The 21,776-nt window shown below is 42.6% G+C and overlaps 1 protein-coding gene across 1 annotated transcript; it reads right to left on the reverse strand.

Moving 5' to 3' along the window:
- Nucleotides 1-14,986: 14,986 nt before the first annotated feature.
- Nucleotides 14,987-17,210, reverse strand: LOC309497422 (uncharacterized protein). The gene is made up of 4 exons (XM_082167705.1): nucleotides 16,767-17,210; nucleotides 16,522-16,572; nucleotides 15,902-16,033; nucleotides 14,987-15,698 (listed from the first exon to the last, which is right to left on the reverse strand). The coding sequence occupies exons 1-4, from the start codon at nucleotides 17,191-17,193 to the stop codon at nucleotides 15,418-15,420; spliced, it is 891 nt and encodes a 296-aa protein (XP_082023831.1). The 5' UTR covers nucleotides 17,194-17,210; the 3' UTR covers nucleotides 14,987-15,417.
- Nucleotides 17,211-21,776: the final 4,566 nt, after the last annotated feature.

Consider the following 21,776-nt stretch of genomic DNA (forward strand, 5'->3'; position numbering starts at 1 on the left):
GAAATGACTCTTCTTTAAAACATTGCTTTAACACTTGCATGTTTGTGCTTTTAAACACAGACCTTCTTACAACGTCACAATGCATCATTATTAACCATTGATTGAGATGATGCTAAAACAAGTTTGATATTAAAGGGTTAGTTCACCCAAAAATGAAAATGATGTCATTAATGACTCACCCTCATGTCATTCCAAGCCTGTAAGACCTCCGTTCATCTTCGAAACACAGTTTAAGATATTTTAGATTTAGTCCGAGAGCTTTCTGTCCCTCCATTGAAAATGTATGTACGTTAATCTGTCCTTATCCAGAAAGGTAATAAAGACATCATCAAAGTAGTCCATGTGACTACAGTGGCTCAATCTTAAGTTTATCAAGCGACGAGAATACTTTTTGTGCGCAAAAAGTAAACAAAAATAACGACTTTATTCCACTATTCATTTCCTTCTCTCTGGGCCTCGAGTGAGTTCACGTAGTGTAATAGCGTAGCGCGTCTGTGTTGTACGTCACACGTAGGCTCACTTTTGGCCGACGCTGGTCATGTGTGTGATGCGTGTGACGCACAACACAGAAGCGCTACGCTATTACACTACGTGAACCTCCGTTGTCTTCGCCGTGTGAAGTCACCTGACAAGGAATCTGTACCAATGAAGCTGGCGCTGATAAACGCTCGCTCGTTGGTAAATAAAACTTTCATTTTGAATGATTTTATTGTGACGAACAATCTGGACTTCTTCATATCCGAAACCTGGCTTAAGGTAGGAGACTGCTCCCCGATTTCATAACTTTTGCCCGAGGGCTTTTTATGTATTAACTCTCCTCGCCCCATTGGTCGAGGGGTGGAGTAATGACTATACATAAAAAAAACATTCAATGTCAGTAGGGCTGTACTGTCCCAGTCGATTAATTGGTCGATACGTTCTGGTTCGACCAAAATTCTGATTGGTCGATTTTTTGCCGCGTTCATTTCATCAGTTTTGCCGCGTTTATTTCATCAGTTTTGCCGCACTGAGGCGCGCTCATTTCATCAGGTGGAAAGCACTAACTGCTAATGGGGGTGTTTTCAGAGTACCCTTGTTTCACTGTAACAGTCTGTCTTCAGAACACCCCCCTTGTTTTCACCTTTTTTGGATTAGCCCAACCCAAGAGAGAGCGTTAACTATAAAAGGTTTGATGCTGAATATTAGTTATTTAATAGTGAGAGCGTTTAATAGTCAGTCCTCTTCTAACATGTCAACAACAAAGAAATCGACAGTGTGGCAGCATTTGTTAAAATTGATAACAGGAAAAAGGTCGAATGCAAAGTTTGCAAGCAACAGTTTTCCACAGCTCGACGACAAACATGACATATCATCTAAAAGTGGTAAGCTCACTTGTCTGCGTTAGCTTGCCCTGTCTATTTTGAGTAGGCTATCTATCAGAATTAGCATATTTCAATGTTTTAGTGTGATAACCTAACTTTTTTATTTTTTATTTGGAGCCTAATGCGCAATTGCGCTGTGCTGTTGGTTGTGTTAGTTTTGAGCCTAGGATGCTTTATTTTTCAGTTATGCACTTTATTTCGTTTCTGCTCTTGATCTGGTTTGTTTAATAAATATTATTTTTTTTATTAAAGTGGACGTGCCTTTTGTGTTTATTAAGAGTAAAAGCTTTAAGTTAATAGTCTATTCGTGTCTCAGCTGCGAAGCTGAGCTCATGTTCAGCCTCGCTCGGTGCGAGGACATGCACGGTGAAATGATAGTGTCTGACAGTTATAACTTATTATTATAACATATGACAAAAATAATTGTCTAAATTATGTTGCATATTCCTCAACAGTTCTTGTGATGATATCACTAGTTGACAACATAGTACTATTTTCGGAAATCATAAGCTATGATATTGCGCAGGTGCACGTGATGCAACGCTGTCAGAGCCGACAGACTCGAGTGTAAGACTCATTTCAGTGCAAAATAATTAGGTCAAAAACGATTTAATATACTGCAAATAGCCTACTAGTTTTTTATATTTATTTATAATTAATTTAGGCGGACAACAAGGCTACCAAGTACTGCGCACAGTGCGCATCTAATTAATTTAACTTTTATTTTATTTATTTTTTTTGTCGAAAATTTCAGGACTTCAGTCGACCAAGATTTTCTTTGGTTGAGTACAGCCCTAAATGTCAGATACTCCCGGTTGAACCTCTACAAAGCTTTGAACTTCAGCTGTTTCAAATTACAGCTTCAAACCCTGTGGCGGTCGGCTTAGTTTATCGGCCTCCGAAACCAAATAGATTGTTTGTCCGGGAATTTTTCGATTTGCTGAGCGAAATGTCCACTAAGTATTTCCACTCCACTAAAAGACGCCTTCCTTGGGGTGTATCGCAAGGGTCTGTTCTCTCTCCAACACTTTTTTCTTTGTACTTGCTCCCCCTGGGTAGCATTTTTAGAAAGCATGGAGTATCATTCCACTGTTTCGCCGACGACACTCAATTGTATTTACCACTAAGACACCCGACAAAATCTTTGGATTGTCTTTTAGCTTGCCTAAATGATGTTAAAAACTGGACGGCAAAAAATGTCAATGTTAAACGAGGACAAAACAGAGGTCATTGTGTTTGGCCAGCTAAATGACCCCACTAAGGCCCTCCTAGATGCAAGCCCATTGGCGCCTTTCTGTAAAACGTCAGTACGAGATTTAGGCATCCAAATAGATGATAACCTAAAAATGGAGAAACATAAATTCTGTGGTACGTGCTTGTTTTTATAATTTGCGTCTCCTAGCAAAAACGAAACCTTTCTTATCTAATGTAGATTTCGAAAAGATTATTCATACTTTTGTGATATTGCGTCTTGATTTCTGCATCTCCCTCTATTGTGGCATTTCTGCCGCATCCCTGGCCCGTTTACAATCAGTGCAAAATGCTGCGGCGAGGCTGTTAAAGAGGATTAAGAAATACGAATCCATTACTCCGATTTTAGCTAATTTGCGCTGGCTCCCCATTCATCTTAGAGTTAAATACAAGATTCTAATGTTTGTATATAAATCGCTAAATAATCAGGCCCCTGTGTACCTTGAAAACCTTTTGATTCCTCATAATCCCCAGAGATCATTGCGCTCAGAAAATCAAAAACTTCTTGTCGTATCAAGGACCAAACGCCACATAAAGGTGATCGCGCTTTCGCTGTTATGGGACCGAGATTATGGAATGAGCTGCCTTTATTTATTACAGAGGTCTTCAATCCTGCTCCTGGAGGGCCACGGTCCTGCAGAGTTTAGTTCCAACCTGCTTCAGCACACCTGCCTTTGAATCTTCAAGCGATTCTGAAGAGATTGATAAGCTGATTCAGGTGTGTTTGATTAGGGTTGGAACTAAACTTTGTAGACCTCTGATCTATTAGATCTGCTAAATCAGGGTTTCTCAAACTCGGTCCTGGAGGGCCGCTGTCCTGCAGAGTTTAGCTCCAACCCTGATCAAACACACCTGAGCAAGCTAATCATTTACATTTACATTTATTCATTTAGCTGACGCTTCTATCCAAAGCGACTTACAATTGCTATATATGTCAGAGGTCGCACGCCTCTGGAGCAACTAGGGGTTAAGTGTCTTGCTCAGGGACACATTGGTGTCTCACAGTGGATTCGAACCCGGGTCTCTCACACCAAAGGCATGTGTCTTATCCATTGCGCCACTACCACCCCATAATCAATGTCTTCAGGATCACTAGAAACTCACAGCTAAGTGTGTTTGATCAGGGTTGGAGCTAAACTGTGCAGGACAGTGGCCCTTCAGGACCGAGTTTGAGAAACCCTGTGCTAAATCTATAGCAGTTTTTAAGAACCTGCTCAAGGCCCATTTATCATTGACCGCTTATAATAGGTCATTTCAATGTGGTATATGTGGTGTCTGTGGCGTGAGATTTGTTACTATGTATGTTTGATACTGTAGCCTATCTTTTATTCTTTTTTATTTTAATGTAAAGCACTTTGGGCAACCTCGGTTGCATTTAGCAGTGCTATATAAAGAAAGGAAGAAAGAAAATACAGAAGGCACTGTCACGGGTGACAAAAACGCTCAGCGAGCGGAACCCTCTTGACGAGTCACGAGTTTCCAGAGGGAACGATTTGTGTGTGACACATCCCACTCCGGTTCCGGGTGTGGCAGAAACATTGGGTGTTTCTCAATATGCGTTCTTCAGCGATCTTGCGTCCTTGTGTTCTCGTTTTACGTCATCATTAACCGTCGAAGTTCAGACCCAATTCTCAAGAACGCAAGTACAGAGGACGCATGAAAGAACCCGGATGTGTTCTTGATACCGAGGATGCATCGAATGCAGACTTGAGCTAGTACTCGCCTGGTGTCCCAGAAGTCATTGCGGCCGGTTCGGAGTTCGTTCTTCCAAGGAAGCTTGGCAAGACCGGTCTCCACGAGAACACAAGTCCGTTCTCTGCGTTCTTGGAATTGAGAAACAGCCATTGTCCGGCCTGATTAGCGCTAATGCACTGCAGGTGCGAGAGAGAGAGGAGCGGCGTTCACACAGGCTTCCTGCTTCACAAGCCAAAGATAAAAGGGCCATTTAGAGAAGTTTCTGGCGCAGCTGGTTTTCTCGGAGCAGTTTTGGGCACAAGCTTGCTCTGGGAAGTTGTCTGGGTGTGAAGGTTCCCTGTTGAAGTTGTCCGCATTGGGAGTTGTAATCGGCTGTGGTGAAGTCACGTTGGGGTGAAAGCCGCCCATTGAAGTCTGCTGGATCAGAGTTCGTCTGTGGGAATCTGTTGGACTGATTTATCGATTGGATCTGCGCTGTGAAGGGAGAGAGAAAGATAAGTGAATTGATTTCATCTTACAAACATTCGAAAAGCTTGAAGAGGATGCAGTGAATGTAAATCTGACTGTTGGGGAAGCTATGTGTTTCAGAGTGCGCTGAAGAAGAACTAAGGAATAAATATCCCCCACGGGAGTGTAACGAATGGATTGAGGCCTCTGATCAGCTCTATCGTGTGAGTGAATTGCAGTGTTTTTGCCTTATTGATACACATTGATTCATTGCTGTGGATTTAAAGTGAACACGAGTGCGGTGTGCTTTTGCTGAGAAGCGGCCCCAACCCCTGCTTACACGTTTGTGAAATGTTATTATACCTGCTCTCCATTAGAATCCCAGAGTGATACAGCTGAGCTGGTGAAGTATCTTCTTGCGTTATCCTCTCTCGGGCCGTCTGAGCTCTGAGTACTATAATGCCTCGCTGAAACCTCCTCTTAATCCACTCTCTCTGTTTGCGAGCTCTAGGAAGGAATATATTGCTGTGGAAAAATCCTTACCTTCGTACTTACCGTCTGAGCTCCGAAGATATACAGCATTGCTGGCGAAGCCGCCCATTAACTTACTTTCTCACTAATGTGCCCTGACGAAAGTGTCTATTACTGAGAAGAATCCCTACCTTCATACTCACCGCCTGAGTCCTGGATTATGCAGCATCGCTGGTGAAGTAAGCTTTTGAATCATTGTCCCACTACTGTGCACTGATGAAAGTATCCTGTACTGAGAAGAATCCTTACCTTCCTACCCACTGTCTGAGTCCTGAAGTATGCAGCATTGCTGGTGAAGTAAGCTTTTAAACCACTGTCTCACTACTGTGCACCGACCAAAGTATTCTGTACTGTGAAGAATCCTTACCTTCTACTTTCCGTCTGAGTCTGGAAATATGCAGCATCACTGGTGAAGTAAGCTTTTAAGCCACTGTCTCACTCACGTGCACTGACGCAAGTATCCTGTACTGAGGAGAATCCTTACCTTCCTACTTACCGTCTGAGTCCTGAAGTATGCAGCATCACTGGTGAAGTAACCCTCCAAGTTCGCTCACTCACTACTGTGTATCGACGCAAGTATCCTTGACTGAGAAGCATCCTTACCTGCATACTCACTGCCCGAGTCCTGAAGTGAGCCGTATCATTGGTGAAGTTGCCGTCAGGGCGAAACTGCGACGTTTGATCAGTACCTACCCGTAGCTGAAGAAGACCTAGAGGACACTGAAGTCTACCACGCTTGTGCTCATTGATGTATTGTGTTCAATAAAGATTGTTATTCCTTTGCAATTATCTCTTGTCTGCGTCGTCCATCTGTTGCGGACCTGTGGTGTCGGCTCCTCACGGTGGTGTCTAAGTCAGGGGTGGCTGGTCATCCGAGTCCGCCCCGGCCCGCACCGGTGACAGCACTGCTGAGAGAGAATGTGAAGTGGACTTTTAATCCGCCTTTATGTTCTCATCATGGAGATGAACGGGAATTAATTATTCAAATCCTCAAAGAGATCGTATGTTCCGTACTGAGACAGCAGACGCTTGATGATGAACGCCTACAGACTGATCTACAGTATGTGAAGTGGAAGGCATACTCTACAATTGTCCAATTACTACAGTTTCTGAGGATGCTCAAGATCCAGAAGCCTTAACCCCTAAACATTTGCTTCAGATGAAAGTAGTTTCTATTTTATCTTTCTGGCTTTTTCAAAAGGATTACATCTATTCCAGAAGAAGATGGAAACAAGTACAGTACATCTGTGATCTTTTCTGGAAACAATGGATTAGAGAGTACCTCCCGTTAATGCAGAAGTGGAACAAAATCAAACAAAACCTCAAAACTGGCAGTATTTTGTTCTCATTATCGACTTTACCACGGAATTCTTGGCCTTTAGGTCGAATTTTGGAGACATTCCTGGATAACAAATGGTATGTACACCGAGTTGAAGTGAGGAAAAAGAAGAGTATTCTGGAGAGACCTATTAGCAAATTATGCTTCCTAAGAGACATGTCATGAGAATACAAAGAAAATGGTGTGATAGAAATATTTTATGTAATGTGTATTTTCAACATAAAATGTACAGAAAAATGCAGATTAAGGATGCGCAGGTCAAAGACCATATATTCTTACCCAAAAAGTGCTTAACACAGTAGAACTAAGTCATATGATTAGCTTAGATCATTTTAAACTAATCGCCAGAACAAATCACAGTGAAGAAGACTTGAGTGATATTGATTTTTACTCAATTGTAAGATTTAAATGTACATGTATCTTTTCTTCTGGAGACTCACTTGGTTGTTGTGACCAGTGATCTCCTGGCCGTGAATAAAACGTAATTTCTACAAAGAGCAACTTGGGAGTAATGTCAGGTATATGCTGCGCAGCTGAGAAATAGATTCTACACTCAAAAGACAACAACATAACATCTATGTGTGATTGAGGTAGTAATAGAAGTACTAAAGATTCTACGCTCAAAAGACAACAAAAGAAACTGCTCAAGTGTGATTGAGGTAGTGATAGCAACTTCTTGACAGGACGCCGTCACTTTACTTCAGGGAAGTATTGTATTGTAAGTATTCAAGGAATTACCTTGAGATACTGTAGTTATTATTTTTAACAATTGGAAGTTTAAATTGTCCGTGGTGAAGAAGTCAGATTAAGTAGGTTGTATTTGTATTAAGAATTTCCATGGCAATGGCAACAAGATCGGAAGACTTTGACACTGAAAGAATTATGGCTCTTTTTTAAATTAATTATTAGAATTGTCATAAGTTTACAAATAGGGGCCGGAATGTTGGAGCCATTACATTTCTTATTGGAACTCAATGGACTGATTTAATCATTTGAATATAATCAAGTCCATGTTTGATAATTATTATTTGTGTATTATTTGTGTTTGTATGAGTATTTGCATTGAATTGTCGAATGGAGACTTGTATTATATTATTGTGGTTATGTATTTAGATAAGGCAGGTAAGGAATTGGGGTGGAGTTCAGTATGGGGAAGTGGATCAATGTTTATACCTTGCGTGTGATTCTAAGCTGTGAAGCTATGGCTCAACTGTTTGCTTTATTCACTTTTATTCAACGGAAATAAACTACTAAGAAGCTATGTTACATATTATGTCATGTCTAAAGTTAACCATTCTTCTCCACTATAATGGTGCTGTTTGCCATAGTTTTAGTTAAACTACCTTTGGAAAAAAATGTATTTGTTATGCTTCCTAGCTACAATCACGCAAAGCACAGCAGCCATTTTCCAGTTAAGGGAAGCAGAGAGATCGCGCGCTCTTAACACCTGATTCCAGTTTGTTGTGTAAAGCCCTAGAGAAGCTTTTAAGTTGTTATTTTATATACTTTGTGTCTATATCTTATTAAGATGTATATATTAGACGCACGTTAGCGGTTCCACGTGCATCATACGGACATTTCAAAAGATCGCTATGTGATCACGTAACAACTACTGTAATTTACCGATGTTAATGTAAACATTGTGTAAAAAACTCCTCTTTGATAGCCTGGAAATCCAGACCTAAATCTGAAAGATTAATGGTCTGGCGTCGACTAATGAAAATCGGCCAGCTCGAGGGGCGGCACCAAGCCTGCATTTGAAAATCTCACTGCACGCAACTGGATAACACTATGACCAATCACAACAAGCCCCACGCTTAGCTTCCAGCGGAGCTAACTGGTAGATTAGACTTGCCGTATCTGGTCGGCAAAACAGCAAAAATGCCCTTCTTGCAAAGGAACGATTCGAGCGGCGTCTTCTGTTCCTCTTTTAGATAAAAAGCCAAGTCTAACTCGTTCATTGTAGCGGCCAAAGCCGTTTCAAACAACTGGTGTTCATCCATAGCCATCTTGCAATGTATACTAATGACTTCGACGTCACAGCGCTGTCGTCATCTGATTAGCTCGCCTCTGGCCCACCTATATCAGATAACCCGATGTGATTGGTGCAGCTCGGATACAAGGGCATATTTAATGAGCCTTAAAAAGTGGAGCTCAAAGTTAAAATGATGAACACCTTAAACCCTCATTCACTGTTCCCTACGTTAGTTAACTAATAATGTTCACTTGAAAGTGTAAATGGAAAGGAGTGAGCAAATTCGGACAGACGTTTAGTGTACACTAGTTGTTGCAGTGCAATGTGGGATTGAATAAGTGCACTCAATAACGTCCACTATGGTTTCGGACACCACTATTGCAAATGGCTATCCCCTCAAATATGCATTTCAATTCAATTTCAATATGCAATTCATAAACATACATAAACTTGTAATGTAATGCATTTATGTGTTTGTTATTAGTCTGCAGCTGAAACTTAATATTATCATAAATAGTTCTATAATTAATTTTCAATCTGTACAAAACCACTATAATGTTGGTGTTGGCTGTTTCTGCATATAACGTTTTTATACAGTAAGAGAGTTGTGATTTTTTTATTTTTTTATTCATTGTCGCCAAAATGGAGCCTTTATAAAGTCCCTCTTCCTCTGGAAGCTGTCTCCTAATGACTGACACACATGCAGGTCCAATACTAGCTTTGTTATTGCCTGATACATGATAATAATCTGTACAATATTGTGATCTGAGCATAGTGTTAACACTAGAGCTAACACTGGTCTCTCACCAAGAGCCCAGGGGCCCGTTCTTCGTACGTCGCTAACTCAGTTAGCTGGATTTGATTGTTGACGATTTGGCATGATCTTGGATTGTTTGGTTCTTCGACGCTCATCCTGGACTTGCTGTCATAGCAACAGGTGCGTAAGTTTAAACCTGCTCGGGAGCAGGCTTATTTCATGTAAACAGGATTAGACTGCGGCTTCATAAGCGGAGCTGATACGGGAAGTCCAGCGCAGCGCGATAGTGCACTTTCTGAGATATATATTTTTTTTCTCGTGAGATTGTCGTTTACATTATTAATTTGTTGGAAACGCACATTTATTTTCGACTTGTCGGAGTCGGGCTTTAACTACAGCACAAACTGTTTGCATTGCCCTAAGATTATTTGCGAGTGGCTCTTTCCTTTACACTATTGGAGATGCGGAGAACTTGATGGAAAGTGCTGTCTGTCGTGTCATTCGGAGTTTACCTGGTGCTTTTAGGTTTAAAAAACAGTTTTACGTTTTAAGACCAAATGTTGTAAAGCAGTTTTTTTTAAAGCATTTAAAAAATTTTTTTTTATCTTTTTTAGGCTATCATCATTTTTTATGAAGATGATACAATCATGACCATGCCGATTACAGTATGTGTCACTCATGCTTCACTAACGTGATTGGTACCATAGACTGCTAGACCATAGACTGTCATCAAGGCCTCAATGAAGGGGATTATGTGAACAGAAAGGGGGTTCACAATGTAAATGTGCAGCCAGTTACTACTGTGATTCTTATTCCACATTAGTAATATTATATCAAATAAAAAACGGCAGTTGACTAAAATCTTCCATATCACAAATGTGAAAGCAAAATGGCCAGGATCTGTGCATGACTTAAGAGTTTTCAGAGATTCACATTTATGCACATTATTTGAAAGCGGTAAGGAAAGTTCCACAACTAAATATCAAGCTCACTGTATTACATACACTTATGCTGATCCTAACAGAACTGCATTTCTTCATAGGTGATTATGACATGTTCCTGCCTGCAGACAGGTGTTTTATGACCCCATTCCCTGACCCAAACCAGTTACAATGCAGCTCCAGCCAGGACAAGGGCACACAATGAAATGAACTTTGGCTAACTAAAGGGAAGATTTCAGTGTCTGAAAAGTCTGAGGGTTGCACACCTGACAGGGCCTGTGACATTGTTGCATGTGCCATATTACACAACATTGCCAAAAAAACAAAAAAAACACTTTTCATTATATGTTTAATAAAACACAAATATACTTAGTTCCTTGAGTTTTATTTCAATTGTTCTTTGTAAAGAAAAGCCAGTGGTCAAGTGCCTGCAACAAGAGATATTAGACACATGCCTCATGCAACAAATAAAAAGGAAAAGTTGTCTATACACTGCCCACCTGTAGGCCTATGTGTCCTCTGTCTGTGCAGACTCTTCTGTAGGCCTTTCTGTAGATGTGGAATCCTGCAACTTATATTGCAGCCATAAAGCATACAAGTATAAATTAAGTAAAGTTATTTATGCACTTGCAGGTAGGCTAGTTCCTCCATATGACAGTTATCTGAGAGGGTTTATTCACTGTCCAGTGCAATGGAAACAAATGGACATTACAAAGTCTTATACTTTCTTTCCTTTGGAAAGTTAGAAAATGTCCACTTACTGCACATATTTCAGCCACCACTTTCTTGGGAACAGATACAAGTGTTGTATTATGTAAAAGTGCACAAAAGAGGAAAACACAATGTCATTACAATGAACTACACTCGGGAAAAATATTTTAGATAAGTACGTTTATCAGTTTTCACTTTCACAAGTCAAAGCAATTCATCATTACTCAAGATTTAACAGTGGAAATGACTATACAGCCTTAATTTAATGCAGCAAAAAATATTTTACAGTGTAGGCTACTAAGATCTTTTCTTCTTTTTTTTTCTCAGCCTTTTTCTTGGTTGCTTTTATAAACAGACAACCATTTATTTAACAGTGCCTTTTATAAAAGAGACTATATAACTAAACATTACCATTATGTAGTATATTTTTGTACTTCACTTTTATTTGTTCCCATGTTCTAGTGTGGTGACTCTGACATTACAATGAAAAAAGTAATTATGCAATTATTCAAATACATAAATATAGGCTAATAAGTGATAAAAACATCTAACATGGCCACTTCTAACGGATTTAAATTGTCTGCTACTTTTTGCCAGCCCTCTCTCCTGGCTTTTGCAGACTTTGAGGTGTTCCCTGGCGTTTTGATTAAACATTAAAATTCCGAATAAACTTCGACTATTAGTTCTTGCTCTGCTGAGGAGAAAAACTGAGCGCGCTCTTTGGCCACGCTGAACAGCCAATAGCAGCGTTGCTGATCAATGTTTCTACTATCGATACATAATCCCCTTTTAACCAGCGCATGAACGCGCAATTATCTCAGATAACTCAATCCAGCGATACTTATCATATCCGGCAAGTGTGTTCGAAGAACCGAGTTAGCCAGATCATGATTAGCACGACGATGTCATCTTGGATGTGTCATTTGATCTCGGATGTAATAAGCAACGTACGAAGAACGAGCCCCTGTTCTCCTGGTTTCCCTGTTTGTCTCCTCTGACTGTTGTTCTGTCTAGTCCTGGCCTGTCCTGCTCTCTTGGCTGCATAGCAGGCTCATATTTGCATGGCTGTGGTCCATCATACAAGGAAACATTTACAATTTCCTCAGCGTTCCGAACTGTCATTGTGATCCATTGTTTTCCTATTGTTTACATTGACGCGCTCCCTCCCGTTACGTCACAGAAAAAAACAGTGAAATGTGAATTATTAACATTTTGTTTTATGAAGTGTTTTATTTCTACTTGCACAACAGCTATAAACCGAGGTATCCACTCCACGGTCACACATATATATATATATACACACACACACACACACACACACACACACACACACACACACACACACACACCCTCTCTCGACTCACACGCACACTCTCTCTCACACAGACACACACACACACGAAATTGTAAATGTTTATGTAGCGGTTGTTCCTCTGCGTTGTGTTATTTTGATGTTAATCAAGGATTTGGTTCAAATCTGGTTGTGCTGAAAGATGACTTTAATAACAGTACCTCTCCTCTCTGTGTGGTAAAACACATAAACACACAGGCACTGATATCAGCAACTCTTTTTTCTCTTTTGCCTCTCCTCTCTAGTGACAATGCAGGAAAGAGCGAGTGCACCCTACACCCTAATATAGCCTGCTGGTTGCCAAATTATGGAGATATTGGAATCATGAGATAATATTCACAATATCTACATGGCAGTTTTTCCCATGGTAATCTATTATTCTATCATACTATTCTATATGGTAGAATTTTTTAGCATATTGCCGAGGTAGTTGACCCCCATCGGTTCTTTGGTGAACTTCAGTGTTTTGAGGAGGGATGCGTCTGGGATGCAGATAGAAGGCTCCGACATTGATTGGACACTTTGACAGGTATTTTTTTAAAGCTGTCCACGGGACAAAGTGGGTCATCGGGGCACGCAACCATAATTCCTCGTAATTTTCTCCATCTGATGCAGTGGGATCCTTGTGATTCTTTGTTTCTGGGCTGTGCACCAGGGTCAGGTACTCCAGGCCATTCTCGTCTTGCCGGAGAACAAAAGACTCTTGACTCTCACAATGTCTCATTAAGAAGAGAAGCAGAGTAGGGCTCAGCATTTTTTTTGTCTCTAATGCAAAAAGTCTTTGAATGTGTTAATTGCCCATTTAGGTTTTTTTTTTTTTTTTGTATTAACTTCATTCTTGTTGTCTTCTATCTGCTTAAGCTCTGCCTTGTGCCATTTATCGTTACACTTCTCATTTAACGTTATCTTCTCAGGTTCATCTTGTGCCTTGGCCCATTTAACAAAGTTGTCATTCATTTGGCGGCACAAAATGGCGGCGAGTGTGCATCGCGAGGCTCAGCATCTTACCAGATTTCGGAAACCAGTGACAATTTATCTGGTGATTTCCTGCGTGTTCGCTCTATTTAGTTGTGTGAATTTTATCTATAGCAAACAGTCACTTTTGGACATCAACAATTGGTGCTCGAATATAGTTTTAGACTATCCTTTTAACTTCGGTGAACTTCACTGACCAACAGTATCCGGCGGTGGTGTCGAGACCGTAAACAAAAGCAGGGAGGGCTGTGTGCTAAGCTAAGGCTAAACCCACTTCGGCCAGCTCTGGCTAGCATCTTCCTTGTAAATGTACGGTCTCTGACGAACAAGCTGAACGAACTGAAGCTCTGGACTGTAAGCTCGTGCTCGATCTGCCCAAAACCGGCATCCAATCAGTGCGGAAGGTCTCTACGTGTTTTCTCGAGGCAAAGTATTTTTTGATGCTCTTGCATGTGCTTTATTAGACAGGTGAGCAAATGTACATAAAACGGATCAATGTTATATAGCTCAACATGATGAAATGTTAGAATATAATCAGTATGTTATTCTAATGTTGATCTAGCTTACTGCTAGTCTAATATAGCAAACAAACTAACAAATAGAATAACATTATAACTTTCAACACACTTAAATGCAGTTTCGTATAATAGTGTAGACCAAGTTAAACAGCACTGCGTTACCTCACAAGCACTTGTTAATACGTTTAATACGTCAAATAAACTGACCTGTGTGAGTAGTTATTCAGCACTTGCAGGTAAGTTAGTTCGGTAGAATTAAATTTGAAATTCCTTTATATCAGCGGGACTCGCGTGTGGAGCTGATATCTGTCTCTCATTAGCAATCTCGCCCTGCTTCATACCACAGTCATGTTAAAAAACATGAAGGTATTCACTCATTCATAAACATTATTTCCCCATAAACTTTATTAGATCCATCGACATGATGAAAAGTTCCATGATTCCGCTCATTCACTACGCCTTTGTTATTGTTTTGAAGAGGTTAGCGACCCCTAGCGGTAAAAAAAAATCCATATTGTACCTTTAAATGACACGTGAAAATCATCCTTTTAGCCAAATAAATAGGAAATGTTTACAATAGCTGTATCACTCTGTATGCAACTGTAACTGTGTGTTACTATGGTTAACTATGTTTATAGGTAGTGTGTTAATATAGAACAGTGATTAAACTGACTTGGAACTACCTCTGCAATAAACTGTTTTATTGCACACCTTCCAGCCAATCAGAATCGAGTATTTAGACAGACCATGGTATAAATTAATATAATCCAATAAATATAAATTATATTTTAAATATTTTCTAAAAGTTATCAATAATAGCCCTACAAGTTTGAAAAATAAATGAATAAATAATATGATTTCAGATTTGTAAAGACTTGTGTAATAAGGCACTGCACTGCACTCAACATCTCCCCTTTCCACAGCTGAAGAAAATGTACTTAGATTGTTTCACAATTTTGGTAAAAGACCAAAACAAACAGGATTTGTTTATTTTGTTTATTCTTTGTGTCATGTATGACTATTGTGCATCTAACATAATACATTATCTTGTAAATGTGCTGTCCTAATTATAAATCAAAAATGATGCCACCACATAATCAGTTATTTTGAATGATAAGCATGATATCATGAGTGTTTTAAAGCAAGCATCGTTGGAGAAATATTCATGAAAATGTAAGGAAAAGACATGCCACAATTTCTCTTTATTCTCTTATTTATGTGAGATGAAGAGGTACAGATCAAGGATCAGTAAAAAAAAAAAAAAAAAAAAAAAACTATATTTAAAAAGATATTATTTAACATTATTGGATTTACTACTTTAATAAAACACTTTTGAGTCACATGTGATATTCATGGGTCCCGTCTGTCTCAGTGCTGAAACTATTTATACAAAGTTACATGTATAGACATCTCAGACTTTTATACATTTAATGTATTGCAAACTTCAAACACACATTAGTCTTCATTAATATTGCTTACTCATGTAAATGATTCTTCATGATTTCCATCTTAAATCATACACTGAATGTTCAGTTTTATTGGATTCACATTCTGCAAAGCTCCTGTTATCTTAAGGGAAACAGTAGGAAACCACTGAAAGTGTTGTGGTTATTGTGGGTATCTGCTATCCTCGTGTTAGGCCAAAGTCTCACATAGACAACATCTCCAACCTCCAGGATCAACACAACTCCATTAGAGGAGTTTAACCGGTCCTGAGCCTGATATTCATGTGCTACAACCACACGCTCTCCATTCTTAACAATGGATACAGTTGCTGCAGTTCCACCATGACCATATATAGAGATTCTGAACATGTACGCTCCTTTCAGCGGGGCTGTGAAAATACCTAAATCAAATAACAAGAGATACAGAATCAGATGTTTCCTGAATGATCGCTTAATTACCAAACACACTGTGTAATAGTTTTGAAAGATGGCAGATCATTTAATTCTCTAATACACATTACACAACTGCAGAGAGGTCTGAATGGAGCAGAAGGGTTCTCATTATTATAAACTGAGTTTTATGACTCATTTCATTGATAATTACCTGTAATTGGGTTGTAGGCGTTCCCTATGTTTGTGATGACGTTCCTGTAGGTTAGTGTGATTTCAGTGGTAAAAGGACCAATATATCCACTGCCAGATTGCATCAATCCAGCAGAAAAAGCTATTTCTCTGTCTGTTATTGAAAAACATAAGAAATATTGTGATATATTACTCTATTACACTGAGGCTACGTTTACACGGAAACGATCTGAAGAGAAAACGCAAAAGTGATCACTTTTTATTCTACGTTTAGACGAGCGTTATGGGGGGGAAATCTGTGTGCATACGGTGACGCAAAAGTGTGTGAAATTCGATGTAGTTTGCACTCCAGGCGGCTAGGTGGCAATGTGAAGCACTGATCGGTGCCTTCACTGTCTAGCAGACTTTTGCGTTTATACCGTTTAGACGGAAACGCGACGGTGGAGCGTTTTTAAGATTTCCACTCTGGAGGGTGGTTTCACTTTTTTGCGTTTTTAAGCCCCAAAAACGCCGTCGCCGTCTAAACGAAAGGCACATCTGATCAAATATTTTTACGTTTTCACCCGCGAGCGTTCTCGTGTAAACGGGGCCTGAGAATGTATAGCCTACACTGAATTTAACATCATTCAAGCAAACTTTCACCTCTATTTTCCTTTCTCAACTCCACTTGACCCAGAGTAAGATTTGATATTTCTGTGAAGGAATAAAGATTCTGTTAAATGACATTCACACTGCTTATTGTAATAGATAACACAATTTACACAGTATATTCTCAACTTTACACTAACATTTACACATGCAACAATATGCGCAACAATATGCAATGTATTTAATTGATGTTTACTTGGAGGATTATTGATAAAAGAGTGAATGTTTTGGTGAAGTACCATCATTTTTCTTGTTCAGCTCTTCCAGGATAACATCATTTTTCCTGTTCATCTCATCCCTCAGTTGCGTCTCTAAAGCTCTGATGTTCACTTTCTGCTCTGAAACTGTGGCGGTCAGTTCTCTGATGTTCACTTTCTGCTCTGAAACTGTGGCGGTCAGTTCTCTGATGTTCACTTTCTGCTCTGTAACGGTGGCGGTCAGTTCTCTCAGCGCTGCATGGATGTCACTGAAGCACAGATGGTAGTTTTGTTGGCTGTCAGTTGAAGCTTCATCTCTCAAAGTGTCTGGTTGAGGTGGATTCTGTCTTCCGTCCTCAGATCTGAGCTGTTGACTGATCTCATTCTCATTGAGTCCTCCATCTACCTGATGCTGTACGACACACACAAAGGTTTCCAACAGCAGCAGTAAACGTACTAAACCCTTCATTCTTCACTGATGTTTGTTTCCAGCTCTTGCTCTGTCATCCTCACAGTCTCTTGTGTTCCTTTTTATAGTGTCCTGATTCACTGTCTTTTGTACTTGATTTATATTGCTTCGGATAATAAAAGCAGTTCAAGTTAATGTTTAACTCAAACTTTGACTCAAACATTTTTTTTTTCTTTTAGTATTTTGTGTGTGTGTATAGATAGATAGATAGATAGATAGATAGATTGATCAGCGGTCGGCATCCTTATGGGAAGTGGAGGGATAATCATTGAAATGTGCAATGAATGGATTGTCATGAATGGTAAAAATCTCACACTTTAATAGTATTTATTAGCACCTAACATATAAAAAATGCTGTGTGACTATGGAATTATTACCTCAAAATGAATGTCCATATATAAGTTTGAGTGACTGTATTTAAATTAAATACATCAGCTATTGTCACGTGCCAGTGATTATCTCGACCTCTGATATATTTCTGACCTCTGATATAGATGGTCACATGACTCTCCGGTATCCATGTGCGTATCTTACAGCAGTTACCAGGTTCTCTTACGAGAGGTTCTCTCGTACTTGCGTAAGTATTTTACGCTAGGGGAAAACCTCTTTTCCTCGAGATATTGAAGCCAAAAATTATACTTAATTTTGCAATAATGTTAAACGCATTGCAGCAGCATGCAGACATGGGCGAGACAGCTCGCGCGCCCATTGGCTGCTCTGCGGCAACTGCACCAGCCTATCGATAGAGGCCCCTCATGACGTCAGAACCAATGAGGGTGCTTCGCGCCCATTTCGTCATGTCCCGCCGAAAGCGGGTGGGGCTAGGGCTATAAATACGGCCCAGAGAGGCTGGTTTGGTCAGTTTTTCATCTCTTCAGCGAGCTTATGCATCGCTGGATCCTGAGAGGAAGCCGCGCCGTCTGACTCAAGCACCCAGCGGGATTTATCTGCATCTGAAGCTGCCGGTCGACAACTCGCCGCCTTCAGTCGCCGTTCCTGCTGACGCTTTCCGGCGTACCTATATCCTTTCATTGCTGTGTGTGTGTTCGCCGCTGCGACACGCACACTTATTTCCTCTAAAAGAGCACGAAGCATCTTTTTCAAGATGCCTCGTTCTTTCTGCGGCTCATGCCGAGCTCCACTCAGCGACGGGGACCACCATGTCATCTGTGTTTCCTGCCTGGGTGAGGATCACGCAGCTATCGCGCTCGCTGAGGGCGGCTGCCCTCACTGCGAGTTAATGTCTATGGTGACTCTGCGGACTCGCCAGGCATTCTTTCTCCAAGCTGCGTCTTCGCCCGCCGGGCTGCTGCGCCGTAAAAAGCGCCGCGCTCAGCGGGTCCCTGAACCTCCTCCATCCCGCGAAAGCTCGCCTTATGCGTCTGCTCGAGCAGGCCGTCGAGAGCCTCGGCCTTGAGTGATCGACGCCCCAGCAGCCTGCACTCAACCGCCTGGACGGCTGTTTTCTGCAAAGGGACCGTACTTCGCAGCCTTCAAGACCAGCCCCCTTCCTTCCTGAGCTTCATGAAGAGGTCGCTAAGTCTTGGAGCGCTCCCTTTTCAGCCAGAGTGCGTGCTCCCGTGTCCGCAGCATTCTCCGTAGTCGACGGTGCTAAGGACAAAGAGTACCACTCTCTTCCTCCCGTCGAGGAAGCGGTAGCCGCCCATCTTTGCCCACCCTCTGCTGGACGGCGTGCTAAGACGGCGCTGCCATCAAAATCCTGCCGCACTACCTCAGCTTTGCACGGTCGCGCTTACACCGCCGCCGGGCAGGCTGTTTCGGCGCTTCACTCAATGGCCATACTCCAGGTCTTCCAGGCCAACCTTCTCCGAAAAATGGACGAGGAAGGACCGGAAGCTGTGAGCCTACCGGATTTAAGGAGCGCGACGGATCTCGCCCTTCGCGCCACTAAATCCACTGCGCAGGCCATGGGGCTGAACATGGCTTCTCTCACCGTTGCTGAGAGACACCTGTGGTTAATGCTCTCGGAGATGTCGGACTCGGAGCGCTCTGCGTTTCTCGACGCCCCCGTCTCCCCCGCTGGCCTCTTCGGATCGTCTGTCAAAGACTTCGCAGACAGATTCGCAGAGGTTCAGAAGACATCGCAGGCCATGAAACATTTCCTGCCCAAGCTCCGCAGCAGGTCGCTCTAAACAGCCGTCTGCTCGCAGCTCCCAGTCGCAACCCTCAGCTGCCGCCGCCCCGCAGCGCCGACAGACCAGGGATCAGAGACCGCGCTCCCGCTCCGCCGGCCGCCGCCCCCCGCCGTTCCAGTATTTGCGACTGTTCCAGGGTATTCTGCAGTAAACAAGTCGGCAGCACAGCCCGCTTGCCTGCACACAAACGCCGTTTTTACGGCAACCCAGATAAATCCCAAAAAGAGTGTATTTTCTGGTATTCCGGCCACGGCCGATGGTGTTATGAGTGTAGTAAAAATACCCACTGCCCAGTGCCCATTCCTACACACAGACACGGCCCGCCACACACGGCCCGCACAAATAAAATCGACTCATGTCGGTTGTGCACCAAATGTAGTGATTGTGCCCATGTCCCAGTGCCCACAAACACTACATGCTACATGTCTCACGGTTTCTGTAAAAACGAAACCAACACATATACAGTCTGCACAAACAGATGGTGTTCTCAGCATTATGGATGGGCCCGTTGTCCCGCGCCCTCATTCGCTCACAGACATATTAAACCCCACGGGGCTCACCACGCTCGCTCTCTCTCAGCACACCGCTGCAGAAGAACTGAGCGCGGGCAGGCTGCCCGCTGTGATCAGCGCGCCCCCAGTCTCACACGCTGCAAACGCGGCGCTCATGTTACAGCACACCGTTGCTCTCCGCTCGCCACTAGATTGCGACCAGAGCCCAAATATCATTCTACCCCTAGCCACTCACGCGAAAGCGTGGGCAGAGCTCCCCGGGGTATCAGAATGGGTGCTGAACATTATAGAAAGAGGCTATTCGCTACAGTACGGTCGACGCCCGCAACGCAAAGCGGCACGAATCAATACTACGGTAAAAAAGGAAGTAGCACACCTACTTCGAGCCGAAATGGCGAAGTTACTGAGCAAAGGGGCTATAGAACCCTTATCACAAGCTCAGAGCGAAGGGGGCATGTACAGCAGATATTTTCTGGTACCCAAAAAAGACGGGGGTCTCAGACCCATTCTAGATCTAAGACGGCTAAACAAAGCACTTCTGAAACGACGGTTCAGAATGCTCACGACCAAGAAAATCCTCTCGCAAATTTGCCAAGGGGACTGGTTCATGTCGATAGATCTGAAAGACGCTTATTTTCAAATACAAATAGCGTCACAGGCGATTTTTGAGATTCGCCTTCGAGGGCCAGGCATATCAGTACACAGTCCTGCCATTTGGCCTATCCCTGGCACCTCGCGTATTCACGATGTGCATGGATGCAGCGCTCGCACCCCTCAGGCTCCGAGGCATACGAGTGCTGAATTATTTGGACGATTGGCTGGTTCTAGCTCGATCACAGTCGGAGCTCATAGAACACACAGGACCATATTACTCGATCACCTCGAGAATTTAGGTCTCACAGTCAATTGGGCGAAGAGTTCGCTGTCTCCCAGTCAGAAAATATCTTTTCTGGGCACAGATCTGGACTCGCTGTCTATGACAGCACAGCTGTCGCCGCAGCGCAGACTAAGTATTCAGCGCATGACAGAGATTTTTCGCCACGGCGCTTTAGTCCCGCTCAAAAAGTTTCAAAGGATGCTGGGTCTCATGGCTTCAGCATCCTCGGTGCTTCAGCTGGGTCTGCTTCGCATGCGCCCGCTGCAGTATTGGTTGAAAGCGCGCGTGCCGTGCAGAGCTTGGACCTCCGGTCTCGCGCACCTCAAGGTCGATAAGAAATGCGTCGCAGCTCTGAAACCTTGGACAGTGACCGACTGGTACCGGTCAGGTGTAAGCCTGGGGACTTCCTCGAGTGTGAAGGTGGTGTCTACGGACGCCTCAACCTCGGGATGGGGAGTGCTGCTCGAGGGCAGACCGTTATTCGGCCAGTGGTCGGAACGGGAAAAGCTTCTGCATATAAACTGCCTGGAAATTATGGCAGTCGACAACGCGCTGAGGCGTTTTTGTCCCCAGATAAAAAGACGCCACGTCTTGGTCCGTTCGGACAACATGTCAGTGGTGGCTTATATAAATCACCAAGGAGGTATCAGATCCAGAATTCTTCACAGGCTGACGGAACGCCTCCTGGTCTGGGCTCAGCACAATCTGCGCTCGCTCAGAGCAGAGCATGTGCCCGGCCATCTGAATGTGGGACCAGACAGACTGTCCAGAAACAATCTGCCAACAGGAGAATGGTCTTTACACCCACAGACAGTCAAAATGCTATGGAGGACATTTGGCAGAGCGGAAATAGACCTATTTGCGTCTCAAGAGAACGCTCATTGTCAGGAATTCTTCTCCAAGAGCAGGGATGCGCTGGCCCACGTCTGGCCCCGCTGCCCGCTCTATGCGTTTCCCCCTGTCACGCTCCTACCCCAGGTGTTAGAGCGAATCAGGGAGAGCGGATGCCCAGTGCTACTCGTCGCCCCATTTTGGACA

The sequence above is a fragment of the Leuciscus leuciscus genome (genome assembly GCF_965113295.1).
Source record: "Leuciscus leuciscus genome assembly, chromosome: 4".
NCBI lineage: Eukaryota > Metazoa > Chordata > Actinopteri > Cypriniformes > Leuciscidae > Leuciscus > Leuciscus leuciscus.

Excerpts from the sequence above, each read along its gene's own strand:
- LOC309497422 (XM_082167705.1), bottom strand. The coding sequence starts at position 17,193 with ATGAAGGGTTTAGTACGTTTACTGCTGCTGTTGGAAACCTTTGTGTGT. Across the intron at positions 16,573-16,766 it reads GCTGAACAAGAAAAATGATG|AAATATCAAATCTTACTCTG; the intron begins GTACTTCACCAA and ends ATTCCTTCACAG. Across the intron at positions 15,699-15,901 it reads CGCCTACAACCCAATTACAG|GTATTTTCACAGCCCCGCTG; the intron begins GTAATTATCAAT and ends TATTTGATTTAG.